This window comes from Melanerpes formicivorus, unplaced genomic scaffold (assembly GCF_026170545.1).
Source record: "Melanerpes formicivorus ecotype bairdi unplaced genomic scaffold, bMelFor1.0.p_v2 SCAF_5, whole genome shotgun sequence".
NCBI lineage: Eukaryota > Metazoa > Chordata > Aves > Piciformes > Picidae > Melanerpes > Melanerpes formicivorus.
Genome location: NW_027142357.1, coordinates 5,777,513 through 5,799,412, shown reverse-complemented (window position 1 = coordinate 5,799,412; position 21,900 = coordinate 5,777,513). Strand labels below are relative to the sequence as shown.

Here is a 21,900-nt window from a genome sequence, read left to right as displayed (position 1 = left end):
TTAGATTTATTTTTAACACCCCAACTCATTTAACATCCACTAATTCATAATGTTTAACCATTAGCTGGATGGAAGCAATTACACTAAGCTGGTGCTGTACTTAGACCATGAAGATACACGTGCCATCTGAAACCCAAGGGACTGTAATATTCAGGCATGCAGCTAATTCACGTCTGAGAAAAAGGAATTATCATTAGCTAGCAAAATATAGAATCAGAATAAAGTCATATTACAATAGCACTCCTGTATTTATTAAAAATACCCCCAAACAACTCATTTCAGATGGAAGAGGGCAGGTTTAGGCTGGAGATTAGGAAAAAAATCTTCACAGTGAAGGTGGCAAGACACTGGAGAACAGGTTGCCTAGGCGCTTGTGGATGCTTCTTCCCTAGAGGTGTTCAAGGCCAGGTTGGATGAGGCCTTGAGCAAGCTGGTCTAGTGCAAGGTGGGACAGGAGGGTTGGGACTAGATGATCTTTAAGGTCCCTTCCAACTCAAACCATTCTATGATTTTTCTCTCCCTGAGTCATGTTCTGGGAAATAGGAGAGCTCTGCCCATGGGGGTTGATAGTCTAGGAAGAAACACTATAAAAATTACAGCACATCCCCACAGCAAATCAATTACTCTTGAAATAAATTGGGTGTTGGTGATGCAGCAGCTTGCTGCGAAGGCTTTATCAAAGTGCCTATAACCTGCATCGTTTACTCCTGGTTTTAATGAATAATGCAAACATTCATTGGGAAAAACATGAAAAACACCCACTTATTAGGTGCACATAAAATTGATTTAATGAGGTTAACTCAGCTGTCTCTTAAATACTTATTTTCTTCTTATTAATGGGGAAGTCTCTGTTTTCCTTTGAAGGCAGACATTTAGTTTGCTGTACTGTTGCTACGTGGATGGTGGAAATCCTTGTTTCACCTGTATGTGGGTTTTAGCCCTGTCAACTCCTCTATCAGCAGCATGTTCCATGGCTTGATGGAACCTGTTCTTACATCAGCAGTTGGAATGCATACCTACAGCTTTGCTTTGCAGTCTGAGGATGGCGGAGGTGAATGTGTTCTAAGCACTGTGCACATAGTGGCAAAGCTAAAAAACTGTGGGTGGGAGTGAAATACTTGTTCTGGATTTAGCTAGAGGAGAACTAATCCTGCTCAGGGATTTGACTTCTCAGCTCAGTCTCTGCTCAGTGCCAGCACTTTCTGCAGTTCAGGGCAGGTTTGCACAGCCAGGGGCTGCTTCTAGCAGGGAGAAGCTGTTGGGAAGAGCCACTGCCAAGGACTGGGCTGCAGAAAAGCTCTGTCTGAGACTTGGTTCTGTGTACACCAAGGGCATTGCTACATCTTGTGCCCCACCTTGAAGGGCAGTAAGCCAGAGGTGGCACCTGCAGGTGACCTTAAACTGACTAACAAGGGATTGCATCCCATGGATATCATCTTCAGGATCAAGCTGAGGGATCACCAGGGTCAAGCTGCTTCTTCAATGTCTGGTATCTGAGGAGGAATCTGTCCCTTTTGCCTTTGATCTCCATCTGTATGTTCCCAAATTCAGCCCCTGAATCTTGGTTCCCATCTGCTGCTGAGTCCAGTCTGTGACATTCTCAGTGCCTGCCACACCATCAGTGGTGATAATGGTGATGTTGCTGCCATCAGGAGTAGGGTTTCATATTGGTTTGCTTCTATTTCATTGGATTGTTCATCTTTCCATCTCAGCTGGTTTAGTTTCTTTCCCAACCCATCAGTCTCTATCCCTTATTCTTTTTGGCAAGGCAGAGGGGTTCATAGAGACCATCTGCCTCTCATCTGGTGGTTGACCCAGTCCTAATCCTTGACAATACTTCTGAAATGTTCAGAACCAAGGTCCATGGGCAGGCCGTGTGTACAAGGAGGTGGGACCACACACCCACCCATGCTGGATGAGCAAGGGCTGCCACTGGGATCTGTCTTCTGGGTTCCCATGGAAGTGGCACCTGTTTCTCCACAGAGAGCCTGCACACCAGCTGTACAGACTCCCACATCTCAAGGCTGTGTTCCTCAAATGACAAAAGAGTTTCCTCACAGGAGCTGATGCACTGTTGGGTGTGCTGAAAGCTGCTTTTCTCCTTCACAGAATGCTGGAGCCTTTAGGCAGCACACTGAAGGCTAAAATCTCACCTCCCAGTGCATTACAGACCAGGTGAAACAAAGCTGCTTTGCACTCACTCATGTAATTACTTGGATTTTTATATTCTCTCTCCATCTATTTAGTAATCCAGTTATGAATGAAAATCAACATTTTAAAATAGTACACCCATTAAGTCAGTTTCATAACTTTATTTGACTGGGTTTTGTAACTTCAATGCTAAATTTAAGGACTGGGGTTGATCTGAATCAGCATAAATGTGATTAATGAAGAAATAATTTAAGTTGATTAAAAAAGGCTTAAAATAATGTGATTAGACTGGGGAGATTTGGGTGGCTTGTTGGATTACCCATTTTATTCCTGGAGGATTGGTGTAAGATTCAGAATGGAATTGGTCACCCTGTTTTTGGGCCCCCTGTGTCTGGTAATCTCCAGGGCCATGATCCCAGACCAGAAGGCATGGTCACATTCAGTGGTTGTCTCTTGAGAAACACAAAATTGAGTTTTTGAGCTGATACCTAAACAGGCTGTCTCTTCCAGCTCCTAATGTTCTGTGGTTCTGTACTTGGGCACAGGAATTTGTTCCACTCTCCATTGCACAGGGTGGAAAAGAGATCACATTTGTCCTCCTGAGACATCCTTTTGGAAGAAACCAGGTGCTGATTCTTTCCAAAAGGATGTCCCAGGAGAGCATTAAGGTGCTGATGAATGCCCTGTTAGTGATGGAAGCTCTCCTGCTGTGTGTGGGAGGTTGTAACCATCACTAGCTGTTGTCCTCTCTACAAGATGGGTTGAGTTTGGGTAAGAGAGTGTGTGGCTGTTTTTGTTTTGGGTTGTTGGGAATTTTTTTAGTGTGTGACAATGTCAAGTCTATATCCTGAGTTCTCAGAGGATTCATAAGGAAACAAAGTGAAGGATTTCTTAAAATATGTTGATTCACAACTGAGCTAAAGACTCAACTGAAACGATTACACTCTGAACAAAAGTGCCCAAATAGGCCTTTATTAGGGCAAAGGGAGACTCCTTTAAAGTTTTTCCTTGTGGTAGTTTGGACTTCTGTAGTTGCTCATGATCAGATGATGTGTGTATTGAGGTAAGAGAATCTGGAATCTCTTACTCCAACGTGTTCTCCAAAATCTTCCTGATTTTTGTGGCTTTTGTGAACTTTCTCCAGTTTTCAAGGTAATTCCTAACCTCAGGGTATCCCAGGATGGATGACTACAAAAGTATTCAAACTTTTCTGTCTTCAGCAGATACTATCTTTGTACAACTATTGTGAACTTGTTATGTTCTGTGCTGATCACCTGGGATGACTAAGTTGTTTTTCAAATCCAGATTCCTGTTTCCTGCAGCAGAGTCCCAGGCCTGGGGATTGGACATGACCTTTGTCTTTCTAGAGTTACATTCTCCTATGTTGGTTCTTGTTGATACATAGTTTTTTATGCTTTGTTAAACAGTCTTTTGACTTTTGGTGACTGATCTCTCTCTGTTGTTAATCATCACTGTGCAGACTTGGCTTTCTATCCTCTCCAGATGTATTGATTTTTATGCTTTCTTCCAGGTCCCTCTAAAAATACTACACAGCCTAGGGCTAGGAGCAGGTCTCTGCAGGGTCCTGTTTGAGGCAGATGTAGATGATTAGTGTTTCACGTTTACTGTTACATTGAAGACCTATCATTTATCTTGTGAATGTCTTCTGAGTTTATTGTTCTGTCTTCTTAATCAAAATGCCATTCAGTGCCAAGTCAGATGCCTTGCAGAAACCACGATATAGTACAGTCTAAATGTTTTACGACGACTTTGTTACATGCACTAGCCAAATTTGTCATGTCAAAGAAGAGGTATCAGGTTACTTTGACAAGCTTCTTTCAGTTTGAAGGGGGACATATAGGACAGCTGGAGAGGGACTTATTACAAAGGCATGCAGTGACAGGATGAGGGCTAATGGCTTCAAACTGGAAGAAGCTGGATTTAGGTTAGATGTTAGGAAATTCTTCCTCATGAGGGTGGTGAGGCACTGGAACAAGTTGCCTAGAGAAGCTGTGGAGGCTCCAAGCCTGGCAGTGTTGAAAGCCAGGTTGGATGAGACCTTGAGCAACCTGGTCTAGTAGGAGCTGTCCCTGCCCACAGCAGGGGGGTTGGAACTAGATGACCTTTAAGGTCCCTTCCAAACTAAACCATTCTATGAATCTATGATTTTTCTCTCCATGAGGCATGTTCTGGTAAGTAGGAAAGCTTTGATTATCTTCTGTAGGTTCAAGGGCTTCTAGCCCAATAGGTTCTTTCCACATTGAACACTAGGACTCTCTGTATCCTGTGGGTCACTGGGGTGTGTCTCCTGGTTTGTTCTCATGCTGAGACTTGGGCACTGAGAAGATGATGGCCACAGCAGCATGCACCGCAATCTGTGGCTTGCCCACTGGCAGAACCAAGGGTGAGGACCCTGAATGTAGGTCAGGTATCTCCATGTTTGCTGGCGGGTATGCTATGTCTGCACCAAGCCCTGTGGTAACATATGAAACAACTTCTACATTTTCTGTGGATAGTGGGAGGTTGTTCAGGTCTCTGTGTTTTGGAAGTTCATTGTGGCAGTGTCCTCTGCACTCGCTGCAGAGCTGTTGCATCTCTGGCTATTGAAGGAGATGAACATTAACGCTGTGCTGAGATGTACAGATACTGCAGTGCTCATTTTCCTGCTCCTGGGCACTGTGGCAGCCCTTATGCCAGGGTAATGCTGTAACTCTTGGTGAGCCTGCAGTGTTTGATGGCAAAATTTTAGAGTTCTCCTTGTCATGGTGCTGAGAGCTGTTGGGAGGATGCTGAGACACCAGGTCTTCAGTGTTTCTCAGATCTTAGTCATTTTTTTTTTCTTCTGCAGGTTCAGGCTGGCTGCATGCCAAGTGCATGCTTTTGCTGCCTGCCTGTATAAAGAGTGGATGGAGCATGGCTTCCCAGCTGTACCCCATCTGTGGGCTATCTGGACATTTTCTCTATGATGTAGCTCGTTTTATTACAATCCAGGTTTTGGTTAGTACAAGGTTCCACTGCTGCAGTCACCTTTGTAAACCTGAAATCAATGCAGTTGTGAGATATTCAGGTTGCCTGAACTCCATTAGCTGCTCTTGGTGCTGGCTTGCAGACGTGCCTGCAGGACTGATTTGGTATGTGGAAGGTTGCTGGACATTGTGTTCTCACGTATCTCTCCAAGTTGTATTTTTGGTCTGCCTTAACTTTTCCGTTTATTCCATTACTGTGTACATGCTTTTAAGCGTGCCTGTTAAACTTTGAATCCAGTCTTGATTCCACATGTGCTCAAATTCCTGAATTAGCAGGAATTTGGCCTTGAAGAGGCTCCTGAGGTCAGTCTTTCAGCATTAACATCTGTTCTTGCAATCTGCTGAGCTGTGTGGTTAGCCCAACTGTGACTGGCAGTGTCCCTGTGTTGGTGGCAGTGAGGTCGGTCGGTCGCTGGGTAAAAGTGACTGCTTTGTGCCAGAAGTTGTTGGCATGGATGAATTTTGAGTGGGTAACATTTTCTTTGTTGTCCAGCGAGTTGTCATGGTGGCTATCTGATACATGCGTCCTACAGGCCTTGCTGAGAAAGATTAGAGGGAGTTCAGCTCATTCGTTTGTTGGAATATCAGAGAGAAAATCTGCAAAATGGGCATGCCTGGGGGGCTCTCTGAGGATGGCCTGAGACTCACAGGAGAGATCCTTTTGACCTAGTGATGTGGGTGCATCAAGGAAAGTGTGTCCAGCAGGTCTAGCAAGGTTCTTCTCCCCCTCTTCTCTGCCCTGGTGAAACCACACCTGGAATACTGTGTCCAGTCTTGGGCTCCACAGTTCAAGAGAGACAGATTCCTGCTAGAGAGACTCTAACAGAGAGCCACAAGGATGATTAGGGGATTTGAGCATTTCCTCTATGAAGAGAGACTGAGAGACCTGGGGCTGTTTAGTCTTGAGAAGAGGAGACTGAGAGGGGATCTGATCCATGCCTATAAATATCTGAGGGGTGGAGGGGACAAATCTCTTTTCAGTGGTGTGCAATAGTAAGACGAGGAACAACAGGTTCAAGCTTGAACGTAGAAGATGTCACCTGAACATGAGGAGAAACTTCTTTACAGTGTGACAGAGCACTGGAACAGGCTGCCCAGAGAGACTGTGGAGTTTCCTTCTCTGGACACATTCAAAACCTGTCTGGATGCATTCCTGTGTGGACTACCATAAGTGATCCTGCTTTTGCAGGGGGGTTGGACTTGATGATCTCTTGAGGTCCCTTCCAACTTGTAATGTACTGTGACACTCTGTGATTCTGTAATACTAGTTTCTGTGATCATGGCTATCTGTAGTAATCCCATACTAGTCCTACTGTGGCTTTAAGGTTGGAGTCCCATCTCTGATCAGATACACTAGACCTCACAGGCACATGAGATCTACTTGCAGCCCTGGCCCCAGTGCTTTCTGTGTTCTTTTAGCTAGTTTATATAAACTTCCCTTCTTTGACCTCCATCATGATAGAAAATTTCCTCCATCTATTTGTCAGCCCACAGTGCTCTGGGTGCCACTAGTGGCTCACTGACCTCTTTATTTTATAAAGGTGCATTTTCTGTCTACCAGTACTGTAAAGCTTGAAGATTTTGGGGAACTGGGATTCTGGCTAAGTATAACTGAAATATTGAGAGGCCTCCTGAAAATCCTCATCTTGTAAATTTAATTAGTTTCTCCTGAGGAAAAGAATAATAATTGGGTAATCAGTTGTCCGATTAAGTGAATCATCTGAAGTTTCCAGAGCAGGTAGATTTTAGGCTGCACTGTTTATCATAACCTATTTGTGAGGTCAACCTAGGGTGTTATTGATTTCTTAGTGCTAGTCTCACAGGAAATGGCAAAGATCAAAATAAAGCTTCTCTTTTAGCAAGTGTGATGCTCACTAGTGAAAAGGTGAATTGGTTTTGGGAGAAATGGCTTTTAACCACACACTTAACAAGTTTAGCTCTTGGCATCATTACTGAATTTCCCTGCAGCTCTTGAAGGCCTTTTGGTGTCCTTGGGTAAGTGATGTATCTTGCCCTCCTTGGCAGAGTCCTGGATGGCTGTAGATGCTGTAGAGACCCTTCAGGTAACTTGTTTTCAGATGAATAGTGACTGACTTCTGTGGGCAGAAGTTGCTGTACAGCTCTTTTCACTGCCCTGTTTCTTAGCTTCAGCTCTGCGATTTATGTCCTGTACCCTTGACAAAGGGGGTGGGATGAGGTGGAGAGCATGTTTATTCATAGGTTTTTTATCCCATATATTTATTTCTGTCAGCTCTTTGATTTAAACAGCAGAAGATTGAGCAGTCAAAGGTCAGGGTGGATGGGGTGGAGTTTTCCCACAGCTGCTGATGGCTTACTGCTCCCACTGTTTACACTTCCAGTCCCTCTGACATGGATGATGTTTTCACCAGAAGAGCTCTTATTTTGGGAGCATGCTTAGGCTGGAGCTCTGAATCCGTCCTTTAGAAATGTTGAGAAAATGTTAGGATGCAGTTGGCCCAGCACTTAACTACAGTTCCTTGATGTTAACCCATTTCAAAGAAGCTATATGTATGCTGAAAGCTAAGCACACGTTGAAGTGGTCTTGTGGCTGAAGTCTTGAGGTGTTTTGCATGGATATCATGCAGGTTCAGGAGCAGGAGGAGTCAACCAGTTACATTACCTTGTAGGGGATGTCCAAAGAACTGAAGAAAACCAACATTTGAGTCCTATTTGAGAGAAGTGTCTTGTCATGAAAAGCACAAAACATCCCATCTAAGCAGGTGTGTACTGTTGCAGACTGGTGGTGTTTGTTTCCAGTAGCAGTGTTTTGTGTAGAGCTAGCTTACCTCTGGTCGAGAAGGTCTTAGGATGGAAATCTACAAGTTGCTTGTTTTCACACTGATATGGATTTGTGGTTTTGGCAGATGTCATTCTTTCCTTCCTTTGTTGTCACAATATCTTCAGTGTCATCAGTGCAAGCGACTGAGGACAAAAGGCACTCCTAGGCCAGTTGCTGTTTGATAAAATTGGTTTTGATGGGCTTAGACCCTTGGAGAAAGACTTTTCACCTCCATGCTTCAGGGGTATTGTGCTTTCTGGTTGCTTAGGCTACTGAAGGGGAACAAATGCTCTGGTGTGGGTTAGTACCCTAGAGAAGGGTCTTGGTAATCTGCAGTGAGAACATTTTTGGTAGGTAGCACAAGAGATAAGGTTCATGATTTATTCATGCGAGATGTTAGCAGGTCTTAGTTTGTCAGGTGGCCATGATTGTTCCTGTTCTTAATGTCCAGTAAAAGGTAAAATAGGGCAAAAGGTAAAATGAGGAGGCAAAGTGTATTTAAATCCTCTTCTCCAGGCTCTGATATGAGGTGGAGTCCAGTGGAGGGAGGATACCTATTGAAGAAAACACTCTCTGTTCCCCAGAGCAACCTCTTGGACCTGGAGGTCTGGTTAAACTGTGGTGCCAGGATCTGAAGATGCTTTTCAAGCAGTGTGAGCATAGTAGAGCTAGGGTGAGTGTCTGCTTGTCAGTCTGAGAAGACAGCATTTGACCTTTACAGAAACACATTTGGAGGTTTTACAACTCTAGAATAAAAAACCTTCTTGATAATTATGAATGAAAGTTATCATATTGCATCTAAATTAGCAAGTCTCACTTTGAAAGACTGAACCTGTTCCTGTTCTGTGGAGACCAGGAGAGGAATAGCTGCTGCAGTGATCTGCTCAGTTAGCAACTGCAGTTTGCAGGGCTTGTGTGTATTGTACAGTAGATGAATGTCAGTTAAAAGAATGCAATCAATGTCAGTAATGCTCAGATCTTGTTCATTTTGGGAATTAAGTCCATGAACTAGGCTTGAATTCTATTCAATTGATTAAAAGGTATGAGGAAGTCCTCCTCAGAGATTAAGAACTCCTGTTACGTGATTCCGGTGTTCCGTACATACTACCATGTATGAAACTAAAAGTATCCATCAAAAATAAATGCAGGGAAAAAGGTCTTAGAGGATAATCCAGTTCCCTCCAAAATCCCCAAGAGGTTAAGATTGAATGTTAAAAGGAAACTTTTGCTGATTCTCCATGAGGCCAATTAGTTTTTTCCACCTTAGTGCCCAAAAAGTAGCTGATACATTCCATGGCTTATTTACATCAAAAAGCACAGGTAACATGAAGCAAAAAAGAAATGGCTACAGCTATGTATTAAAACATGGTATGCTAATGCAGGAACAGAATGGCTTAACAGAAAAACTGTAATTAAAGAAGGAGCTGACCCAAGGCACTTGCTAACTTCTGTAAAGACTAATTCTCATAATAAGTACTACACTAAATGGCTAGAATAATTAGCCTTGTCAGTAGAAGTCACTGCTTCAGTTTAATTAGAAGTCTTTAGCATAAAGAGTTTTAGAAGGTTTGGTTTTGCTCTCAGCAGATCCTATGCCTTCAAATCCAGTTGTTGAGGGGGTGGGGTTTTGGAAATAGCTTGGGTGTTACTGAGTGAGGGGAGTGAATGACAACATTTATATTGACTAATGTACTGAAAATGTCTCTGCAAACATGCAAGCACCAAGTGGAGATGTTCTTAAGAGTATCAAGACTGGTGTTCTGCACCTGGGACAGCTGGACGTGGTCCTGCTTGGGCACAGACCATGCAGAGCAGCAGGAAGACACATGTGATGATGGAGGGCACTGCTAGAGGAGTTGTATTTAGGATCTGCAGAGGAGTAGGACTTGGAGAAGGGTGAATGACACAACAAATAAATGGGAGCTGTGGGGAACTGCCTCCTGGGGTAAGGGAGGTTAGTCCAGGCAGCAAAGATATAGGAGTCAGGGGATTTGGGCCTGAGGGCGATGTAGCAGAGGGCTGTGTGCCTATACCCAGCATTGATGTTTCCTCACCTTAGGACTCCTCATCAAAATCCAGGCAGCAAAAGCCCCTTCAACAGCAGAAAGCAGAGAACTGGGAAAGTATAGCTGGTGGCTGGGGAAATAGGAGGGAGTACAACTTTAACAAGGGTTTCCACTATTAATTACAGCCTTGAATGATGTATTAAAAATATTTTTGGTTGCTGTTGGATAGTTTGTACACTAACAGAGTAGATGGGATCATGCAGAGAAAAAAGAATGATTTGCAATTTGTAATTATTGTGAAATGTTTTGATAATATCTGGGGAAAGATTTCAATTTAGTTGCTGCACTAAAATTACAGAAAGCTTTGCAGGCTGCTGGGTTTGCATCCAGCAGCAAGTAGGGAGTTGATACTGAGAAATCAGTCACATGTGTCTGACTACGTATCTTCTCAAGAGAAGTTAGAATATGGGTTTCTTGCCTGGTTGCCCATTTCTCCACAGTGTTTTTTGGTCCTGGTACCCAGAGGTGATCAGAAGAGCTGCTTTTCAAAACAAGTGGGGTGACAAGACTGTGTGAAATAGGTTAGGGCTGAGCAGAAGGGTATGTGGGGCTCCCAGGAAAGCAGCCATGAGATCTGTGTGGTTGTGCATGCAGCAGAGATGGATTTCTCAGCCTAATGAGAACAGCCTCTGCCAACGGACACTAGAACACACAAATAAGAATGCCCAGACCCTCCTGGGCATGTATCTCAGGGGTCTGAGTCATGACTGTTGTTTGCTTTTGTTTCAGTTTTGCTTGGGCTGTCTAAGGTTGCAGAAAAGAGGCAGAATTGAGACAGGCTGCTCATCTGCCGAGCACCGAGCTATCATGTATGCCCCATGGGCATGCCAGCCTGGCCCAGGCTATCCTCCCAGAACTGCATCAGACGTTTCTTCCCTTTCTCCTCCTATGTAGACCTAGACTCTTTTTTCATGCCTTTTTATCCCAGTCTTCCTCCTTGATTTGTGATATCTCTTATGATATCCCTGGAGGTGTTTGAGCAGCATGTGGACCTGGTGCTTAGGCGCATGGTTTGGTGTTGACCCTTCAGTGCTGGGTTGAGGGTTGGTCTGGATGATCTTTGAGGTCTCCCAACCAGATGTATTCTGTGATTCTGTGAAATCCTGGTGAGATCCATGCCACGTCAGGTTGTGCAGCCCTTAGCCAGCTTCTGGAGCTTCCCATGAGACCCCTCTTCCCATACTTACCTGGTTGTAAAGTGGATGTGACACTTCTAGATGCCACCCTTTCACTGCTCTAGTGAGTGGCTGAGATCTGGAAGGCAGTGTGATCGCTGCAAACATCACTCATGAAAACTTGGTATATCTGATGCTGCAGTCAATCAAGTCACTGTATAGCTCAGTATACTTTATGGTTCAGTAGGGAACTAAATTGTGGGAAGGGATAATACATTGTGTTTTGAAATTCAGAAGAACACGGATTATCTTTACTTAAATGTCTCTTCTCTGTTCTTTATGCGCTTCGTGCAATGGCCAAGCCAAATATTCTCATTCTTTTTGTCTCTGTAATTATTCTGCAGGATCCTTCAAACCAAAAATGTGGAAGAAAGAAAACAGTGTCCTTCAGCAGCATGCCATCAGAGAAGAAGATAAGCAGCGCCAGCGACTGTATCAGCTTTATGCAGGCTGGGTGTGAACTGAAGAAAGTTCGTCCAAATTCCCGGATTTATAACCGTTTTTTCACTCTGGATCCTGACATGCAGGCTCTGCGTTGGGAGCCTTCCAAAAAGGACCTTGAGAAAGCAAAGCTTGATATCTCTGCCATAAAAGAAATCAGACTAGGGAAGAACACAGAAACATTCAGGAATAACGGACTCGCAGACCAGATTTCTGAGGACTGTGCGCTGTCGGTAATTCATGGTGAGAACTACGAGTCCCTTGACCTGGTTGCCAACTCTGCTGATGTGGCCAACATTTGGGTATCGGGATTAAGGTACTTGGTTTCTCGTAGCAAACAACCCCTGGATCTGATGGAGAACAGCCATAATACCCCACGGTTTGCCTGGCTAAAAACTGTATTTGAAGCAGCAGACATTGATGGTAATGGCATAATGTTAGAAGATACATCTGTGGAGCTCATAAAGAAGCTCAATCCCACCTTAAAAGAATCAAAGATTAGGTTAAAATTCAAGGAAATCCAGAAGAGCAAAGAGAAATTGACAACACGAGTAACGAAAGAGGAGTTCTGTGAGGTGTTCAGTGAACTTTGCACAAGACCTGAAGTTTACTTCTTACTGGTGCAGATATCTAAAAACAAAGAGTATCTAGACGCCAATGACCTCATGCTGTTTTTGGAGGCTGAGCAAGGAGTGAGCCACATAACAGAAGAGATGTGTCTGGATATCATACGCAGGTATGAGCTCTCTCAAGAAGGGCGCTTGAAAGGCTTTCTTGCAATCGATGGATTTACCCAGTACTTGTTGTCCCCAGAATGTGATATTTTTGACCCAGAGCACAAGAAAATCGTCCAAGATATGACGCAGCCTTTGTCACACTATTACATCAACGCATCCCACAATACATATCTGATAGAGGACCAGCTCAGAGGGCCAGCTGATATCAATGGCTATGTCAGAGCTTTGAAGATGAGCTGTCGGAGCATTGAACTAGATGTCTGCGATGGCCCAGATAATGAACCCATTATTTGCAACCGCAACAACATGACATCACCGCTTGCCTTCCGAAATGTTATTGAGGTGATAAACAAACTGGCATTTTTTGCCTCAGAATACCCCCTTATTCTCTGCTTGGGCAACCACTGCTCACTACAACAGCAGAAGGTGGTGGTACAACACATGAAAAACATCTTTGGAAACAAACTGTACACAGAGGCGCCTTTATCCTCAGAAGTCTACCTCCCGTCACCTGAGAAACTGAAAATGAAGATCATTGTGAAAGGGAAGAAGCTGCCCAGTGACCAGGATCTATTGGAAGGAGAAGTCACGGATGAAGATGAAGAGGCTGAGATATCCCGGAGACTGTCAGAGGACTTCTCAAGGGAACCCAAGCTGATCTGGCTCTGCAGGGAACTGTCCGACTTGGTGTCCCTATGCAAATCTGTGCAGTACAAAGACTTTGAGACATCCATGAAAGCTCAGAACTATTGGGAAATGTGCTCGTTCAGCGAGGCGGAAGCCAGTCGGATCGCAAACGAGTCCCCTGAAGACTTTGTCAACTACAACAAAAGGTTTCTCTCCAGGGTGTACCCCAGTGCTATGAGGATAGACTCCAGTAACTTAAATCCTCAAGATTTTTGGAATTGTGGTTGCCAGATAGTGGCAATGAACTATCAGACCCCAGGGCCTATGATGGACCTCCACACTGGCTGGTTTCTGCAGAATGGGGGCTGCGGGTACGTCCTCAGGCCTTCGGTGATGCGTGAGGAGGTGTCTTACTTCAGTGCAAATACCAAGGGCATTGTTCCAGGGGTTTCTCCCCAGGTCCTACACGTCAAAATAATCAGTGGTCAGAACTTTCCAAAGCCCAAGGGTGCCTGTGCAAAAGGGGACGTCATAGACCCCTACGTCTGCATAGAAATACATGGGATTCCTGCAGACTGCACCGAACAAAGAACTAAAACTGTTCAGCAAAACAGTGATAACCCCATTTTTGATGAAAGCTTTGAGTTCCAGATCAACCTGCCAGAGCTGGCCATGATCCGTTTTGTCGTTTTGGATGATGACTACATTGGGGATGAATTCATAGGGCAGTACACCATCCCTCTGGAGTGCCTGCAGCCCGGCTACAGGCACATACCGCTGCGCTCTTTTGTCGGCGACATCATGGAGCACGTCACCCTCTTTGTCCACATTGCCATAACCAATCGCAGCGGAGGTGGCAAGGCCCAAAAGCGTAGCCTCTCAGTGAGGATAGGCAAGAAAGCAAGGGAATACACCATGCTGAGGAACACTGGTCTCAAGACCATCGATGACATCTTTAAGCTGGCTGTGCATCCTCTACGAGAGGCTACTGACATGAGAGAGAACATGCAGGTATGACACTTTGGTTGTGTGCGTTGGCCTGTCCTGAATGTGGAAATGAAAGTCCTGGCCTGGGATGCTGGTAGGGCAAACTTGCTGAAGCTGACGAAGCTTCAGACCCAAAGCTGTTCTCAACTTTTAACTGGTGGTGGTTACAGGTGTGTTATAGTTTAAGCTTTTCCCGGAGTCCAAAAGCCCAAATGGAACAGATTTAGATTGCATCCCCCCTCCCCTGCTTCCCAGTAGGGTAAAAGCAAAACAGGCAGGAGAAATGGGAGGTAAAATCATGAAATAAATGGTATAGAATCAGTTTGGAAGTAAAAAAAAAGTAAGTTTAACAAAATATATATAGCATTTCAGTAACAGGGAGAGTTACAAAGGTATAAGGAAAAGGTTAAATAGAAAAATATACAAAGCCAGGCCCAGCTAGCATTGCATTCCCTTGATGTAATGTAGATTCTGTTTGGATGCAGTCCTCAGAAGTGTGGAAGCAGCATGGAGGCAGACCACGTGGTAACTCAGGAAACAGGAACAGCAATGATGGTCTGTCGAGCAAGCAAGGTGCAGGAGAAAGAGAGCGAACCAAGAAAATGGCCCCCTTTAATTAGGCTTGCTGGGCAGGAACGGGGAGTGGAATAGACTTTGACCCTGGGAGGGGGGACAAAGTCTGTCTGCCCACCCAAGTCAGGTTTCCTTTGCCCACCCCGGGGCTGGGTTCATTTCAGCCCCTCCAGGGATGGGTGTAACCTGGCACAAGGTGTTATCTAACAAGCAAATGTGGATTTAGACAGAAATGTTGTATGTCCTCTCCAAACATGCTTTACTGGTTAGGTTTGTCTGAGAAAGGAGATCTGGGGGTACATTTGTGTCTCTAGGCCTTAGAAACTTCATTTTCTTGCTGGAAAACATCATCAAGCCTTTGTTTGAGTGAGGGTTATGCTTTCAGTTTTATGTGGGTGAGTATAAGAAACAGTCAATTGATGTGTTACTAAGGTTGTCGCTGAGGTTGTTTAGTCTGGAGAGGAGGCTGGGGGAAGACTTCCTGGCTCTCTACAACTCCCTGAAAGGAGGTTGGAGCTAGGTGAGGGTTGGTGTCTTCGCTCTTCTAACAAGTGACCAGATGAGAGGAAATGGCCTCAAGGGAGATTTAGGTTGGGTACTAGAAGAAGCCACTGAAAGGATTCTCTAACACTGGAACAGGCTTCCCAGGGAGGTGACTGAATCCCTGTCCCTGGAGATGTTTAAAAGATACAGCGGTGTGATGCTGAGGAACATGGTTTAGCACTAGCCATGGTAGAGGTAGATAATGGTTGGACTCAATGATATTAAAGGTCTTTTCCAACCAAAGCAATTCTATCATTCTAAGGTGTTGTACACCACTGTATAAGAGCAGCAGGTTTCCCTGAGTGTGTGTTGCCATTGTTTGCCTAGAAACACAACTGAGCAGTATTAAACAGTGAGATTTCTTGCATAAACAGCTGAAGTCATCCATAGCTATCTCCTTGGTAAAGACACAGAAACAATTCCTTCTTGAAAGCAGGAGATGAATGCGTAGCAGCTCCTCACTGACCCTGCTCCTCTGCACAGTCAAAAGCAAATTGCATGTTGGCAGCTGGAAACGTTTGCAAGATGACATAAGTTTTAAATCACTCCCAAGGGAAGAGTCAAAGTACATTTTTAAGAATGGGAAAACTCTTCCCAGCCTTTCCTTTCCTGCAGGCCTTGAAAGTGACTGGATGGAACTGCTGCCAGCACCTTTTGTCTATAGGTTGGGCGCTGTGTGGGAACTATAGGAAAGAAAATACTCTGAATCTGACTCAAACAGCATTAAAGTGCCTTCTGAGCAAAGGGTTGCTATAAGGTCTTGTTCTTCCAAGACACAGTCACTGGATTTAACTGCATGAGAATGTGTTGGACTAATGAGAAAAGCCTCTGTTAACTAGCTGGGCACGTTCTGGAGGTTGCTGTTTCAACAAGGTGCGGAGGAACATTTACAAGGTGTGGGTTCTAAGATTTTGTGTGTCTTAGTCACTCAATGTATAACTCAAGAAGCTGAATGCTGAGGCCATGTCAGCTGTAAATCCACTGGCTTGAAAAATAAGTGAATCATAGAATCATAGAGTATTTTGAGTTGGAAGAGACCTTAAAGATCACCTAGTTCCAACCCCCCTGCCATGGGCAGGGACACCTTCTCCTAGACCAGCTTGCTCAAGGCCTATCCAACTTGGCTTTGAACACTGCCAGGGAGGGGGCACCTCCCTGGGCAACCTGTTCCAGTGTCTCACCACCCTCACTGTAAAGAATTTCTTCCTAAAGTCTAAATCTCTCCTTTTCCAATTTAAAGTCATTGTTCCTTGTCCTATCACTCCAAGCCCTGGTCACAAGCTTCTGCCCTTACTCTGAACTCTGGGGAGCAATGGCTGCTCTGGCCCTTGTAAAAAGTCTCTTCCTGGCTTTCTTGTAGTTACCCTTCAGGTACTGGAAGGCTGCTATGAGGTATCTCTGGAGCTGCCTTCTCTCCAGGCTGAACAGCCTCAACTCTCTCAGCCTGTTCCCATAGGAGAGGTGCTCCACCCCTCTGATCATCTTTCTGGCCTCCTCTAGAACCACTCCTGAGTTCAACGTCCTTCTTGCATTGTGGTCTCCACAAGTGGATGCATTACTCCAGATAGGGTCTCACAAGAGCAGAGCAGAAGAGGAGAATCCCCTCCCTCATCCTGCTGGTCACACATGGTGTGTTAGTTTAGTTTGGCCTGCATATTCAGTATTGATTTTCTTACATGTGACCCATGAAGGGAAAAAGATTGTTCAGATTATTTGTGTTTCTTCATGATGTGGCAATGGAAGGCCAAAACAGTGTGGTTTGGGTTTTTTTTTTCCCCTGCTTGCCTTTCCCATGGGAAATATGAGGTCTGTCAAACTCATTCTTGTTGGAGGATGGTGATAATGGGAGAATGAGGTGATTACAGCAGCAAAAGCAACTGAGAAGAGACAGAGCATTTTGTGCTGATGGTTTAATATGCTGGGGACCAGTTGGAGCTGGATTTGCTTTCCCCTAGGCCCAGGGATCCCAGCTGCCAGCAGAGCAAGCTGAGATCCCTGGGCCTAGGGGAAAGCTGGAGCTGGCAGCAGGTTTCTCTGTGGAGAACACAGCTGGCTGAGAACATCTCTCTGTTATCACCCTGGGGTCTGTGGGGCTGAGGAGGGGTGGGTAGTGGGGTACCACTGCCCCACATCAGTGGAGAGAAACAGGCAACACTGAGGAGGTGCTGACAGGCAGTAGGGGCCAAGTGGCAAGCAGCAAACCATGCTCAAGTGTTCCTCTTCCTTCCTGCAGAACGCCATGGTGTCTGTGAAGGAGCTGTGCGGGCTGCCACCCATGGCCAGCCTCAAGCAGTGCATCCTGACCCTCTCCTCGCGCCTCTTCAGTGGTGACAGCACACCCTCCGTCACCCTCTGCATGAAGGATGCCTTCCCTTATCTGGAGCCTGTGGGGACCATGCCCGACGTGCAGAAAAAGGTTCTGGCGGCCTATGACCTGGTAGGTGCTTCCCACTCTGACCTCTGCCATCCCCACCGTTGGCAATGTGGCAGGTGGTGCTTGCTGGCTTCTTCATGTCCAAACACATAAACAAACAGGTTCTGCAAAGGGCTCAGGCTATGCCAAACAGGCTTAGAGTCCAGGGAGCTTCTCTTCCCCCTCTCCTCTGCCCTAGTCAGGTCATGTCTCGAGGAGTGGGCTCAGTTCTGGGCTCCCCAATTCATGGCACACAAGGGACTGCTGGAGAGAGTATGGTGGAGGCTACAAAGGTGCTGAAGGGCCTGGAGCATCTCTGTGAGGAGGAAAGGCTGAAAGCCCTGGGGCTCTTGAGCCTGGAAAAGGGCAGCCTGAGTGGGGATCATCTCAATGTTCAGCAAGAGCTAAAGGGTGGGGGAGAAGCAGGTGGGGGGCCAGACTCCTTTCAGTGATGCTCAGTGACAGGACAAGGGGCAGTGGGGACAAGCTGGAACCCGGGAGGTTCTATCTGAACATGAGGAGGAACTTCTTTGCTGTGAGGGTGCCATTGCCCTGAACCAAGCTGCCCAAAGAGGTTGTGGAGTCTGGATGACCCTGCTTTAGCAGAGAGCTTGGACTAGATGATCTCCCAAAGTCCCTTGCAACCCCCAACAACACTGGGATTCTGTGAAGTTGTCCTTTAATCACCAAAATGCAACACTGGGCTTTTTGTTGTTTCTTTTTTTAAACACAGTGGTGACTAGCACAGGTTGGTGCTCAAAACCGACTTTGTTTACAAAAATAGCTGCAGCTCAGCCTGTGTTGGTGGCTGCTGGTCGTTGTCCTTGGGAAGCAGCAGGATTTGTGCACTGCAGCAAAGGGCAGGGCCATGAGACAGGGAGCTATAGTTCCCAAGCAAGGTTGAGCTATTCCACTTTCAGATACCTTTCAGCTGCACTGTTAAGAAGTGCCTATCACCCTGCCAGACCAAGTCAGTGTTGCCTTTGGGGCTGCTGTGGCAAAGTTGGAAGGGAAGTTTTAAAACACCCCTGTTTTTGCATGGGGAAGGAGAGGTCAATATAGCCCAGGAATACTTATACAAAGATAGAGCGACAAACTGGAGTCACTCCAGGTAAGTGCTGCTGTTCAGCCTTGTATAACATATGTCACTGCTGTGGGTGACTGAGCAACAGCTGTGGTTGGCTTCCTGCAGCAGAAGATGCTGTCACATTGTGCCCCTTGGGCTATGAAGCCACACCTCACTTCCTGTCTTTATAAAATGGTCTGCAGCAGCTGATAACAAGCTGCATACTTTAGCCCTGGCTTAAATGTGAAACTGTAGAAATCAGTGTATTCAGGATTCCTTCCTAAGGGGAGCAAGTTCTGAAGGTGGATGAGTTCACCATGAGCCAGCAATGTGCTCTTGTGGCCAAGAAGGTCAATTGTCTCCTGAGGTCCGTTCAGAAGAAAGCAGCTGGCAGTTTGATGAAAGTTCTCTTCCTCCTCTCTTCTGCCGTAGTCAGGCCTTGTATGGAGATCTGGGTCCAGTTCTGGGCTCCCCAGTTTAACAGAAACAAGGAACTACTTAAGAGAATCCAGTGGGGTCTACAAAGATGCTGAGGGGACTGGAGCATCTCTGTGAGGAGGAAAGGCTGAGACACCTAGGGCTGTTTAGCCCGGGGAAGAGCAGCCTGAGAAGGGATCATCACTAGCTAGAGGGTGGGAGGCAAGAGGATGGGTCCAGACTTTTTCCAGTGGTGCTTAGTGATGGGACAAGGCACAGTGGCGACAAGAGAAGTTATGGATTCTCCATCTCTGAAGAGATTCCAAAGCCATCTGGATATTGTGATCCTGGGGGATCTGCTGTGGGTGACCCTGCTTTAGCAGGGTGGTTGCACTGAATGATCTCCAGAGGTCCCTTCCAACCCCCTGGGATTCTGTGAAGAGGGAGACACTGATGTTGACTGAAAGAGAAATACTACAATGTCTGGGTTCCTTTTAGAGTTGTCTGTGTTACTTGAAGGTGATTGAGTTGTGGTGATTAGAATACTGGGTGTAGCAATACCAGAATGAGGGTTTGCAGATCCAGTCGACTGCCATGTTTTAGACTGCACTTCTATTCAGTAGATTTGTTGGGGGGTGTGATATCTGCTTGAGCAGAGCTAATACCACATAAATAAGAGATTTTTTTTCTGTCTTTGGAGGCCTGCTTAATGGAGCTTTACCAGAATGCCTGTGTCACCTCTTATCTTTGTAATTATATACTGTAGAGGACACATGGGACGTTTCAAGGTCTCTTTCGTGCTTTGGAAGCTTTTCTATTTAAATAGGTGAAAGACCTCTTTTGGATGCAGCAAAAAACACTTGTATAACTACTTTAAATGATGTTTGCTCTCACATTTGCCTCTCATGGGCAAAGATGTACCCTGGATGTCAAGAGACAGTGCAAGGAGTAAACAATCAGAGAAGGAAAAGGGAATTCTTCCCTGCCTGTGTCAAGGCTGACTGGAGATGTAATTTTGGTTAACTTTAAATTACCTTTACCTACTCTGGCTGGCTGGGGCAGCCTCTTACTTTGCTAGAACTGAGAAATGTATTTGCTGTGTGTTGGGTATTTACCTTCTGAGGAGATGCCAGCAGCAGAATGTTGAAATCTCTTTAGCCCTTTTTGTGCTTAAAATCATGAACTGTCTCTCACTTGTGCTATTTGAAAATACATTGTGGTGGGGAGGAGTTTGTGGTTTTAATATTGAGAAAGAACTCTTCCTTGCTTTGGTATTTGTAATGATTTAATGTAATCCAAGGCACAAACTTGAACATAGGAAGTTCCATCTAAACATGAGAAGGAACTTCTTTACTTTGAGGGTTGTAGTGCACTGGAACAGGCTGCCCAGAAAGGTGGTGGAGTCTCCATCTCTGGAGTCATTCAAAACCCACCTGGATACCATCCTGTGTAACTTGCTCTAGGTGAACCTGATCTGGCAGGGGGTTTGACTAGATGATCTCCAGAGGTCCCTTCCAGCCTCTCTCATTCTGCAATAAAAGGTATCCAAGGTTCAGCCTTCTAAGTTGTTGATAAATATGTCTTCAAGGAGCTGGATCTGCAAGTGCTTGCTGCATGTTTTTAATTCCCCAGAAATGTCTCTACATTAAAAGCACTTTTTGGGTGAAAAGGTCTGAGAACAGGTTTCAATGCATAAAATTAAAGCTGTTGACCATAGAATCATAGAATGCACTGGGTTGGAAGGGACCTCTAGAGGCTATCTAGTCCAATCCTGCAAGTCAGTGGGGTCATCACTAATTAGGTCAGGCTGCTCTCAGCCCTCTCAAGCCTGCACTTGAACATCTCCGGGCTTGGGGCCTCTACCACCTCCCTGGGCAAACTGTTCGGGTGTCCACCACCCTCAGAGTAAAGCGCTTCTTCCTAATGCCCCGCTGAAGTCTACCCTTCTCTAGTTTAAAATCATTGCCCCTTATCCTGTTGATACAAGCCATTGTAAACAGTTCCTCTCCAGCTTTCCTGTAGGCTCCCTTCAGGTACTAGGAAGCTGCTATTAGGTCTCCCTGGAGCTTTCTGTTCTCCAGGCTGAATAACCCCAATTCTCTCAGCCTGTCTTCACAGAAGAGGTGCTGCAGCTCTCTGATAATTTTTGTGGCCTTTCCTTCTCATGTTTGGGATCCTGTATCTGGACACAGTCCTCCAGTGAGGTCTCACCAGAAGAGAGCAGTGGTAGAGTCACTTCCCTTGACCTGATGACCACACTGGACTTCTGGGCTGCAAGTGCACATTGCTGGCTCATGTCCAGCTTCTGGTCTACCTGTACCTCTAGATGTTGGCCTTCGTGCTGCATGAGTGGGCTGTGCTTCTTAATTCCTTTTACAGTGAAATGAAAAAAAGGTTTGACCCTAAATTGTGCTGTGGGAAGCTGTTATTCTAGGACTGCCTCACTCTTTGGGTTCCTCAGCCCAGGTAACATGTGTGCTGGGCCAATCTTCCTCACCACCTCTGGAAACAGGATGTATTTCACCTTTTTAGAGGTCTGCTTTGAGAATAATCTCTGATAAAAACATCCCTAACGTGCTAGAATTTTTTTTTCCCCCTACAGGAAATTGCCAACTGAACTTAGTTTGATTTTTCTCTTTTTTTTCCCCTCATGGAAAGTACACACTCTGCCTGGGTGTTTAATGGGGCATGGACAGGACTGACAGTCCAGGCAAACGGAGGTGCAAAGGCTCAGGGACCTGCCACCATGATCTGGAGAACAATCCACTGTCTGTTCCCTCTTGCTCAGCCGCTGCCAGCAGAGGCGTGAGAGACAAAGACCAGTTTGTGCCCTTCATTTGTGGTTTTCCTGGGCAATTAATTTTACCATTGTGTTCCA

General features: G+C 45.5%; 1 protein-coding gene across 2 annotated transcripts in view; it reads left to right on the top strand.

The window, feature by feature from the left end:
- PLCL1 (phospholipase C like 1 (inactive)) overlaps window positions 1-21,900 on the top strand; it is a 202,400-nt gene that overhangs the window by 145,588 nt on the left and 34,912 nt on the right. For both annotated transcript variants that reach the window (XM_068137945.1, XM_068137946.1), the window contains exons 2-3: window positions 11,563-14,034; window positions 17,360-17,563. In XM_068137945.1, coding sequence (XP_067994046.1) covers window positions 11,563-14,034; window positions 17,360-17,563 — 2,676 coding nt within the window. The remainder of the gene's footprint in view (window positions 1-11,562; window positions 14,035-17,359; window positions 17,564-21,900) is intronic.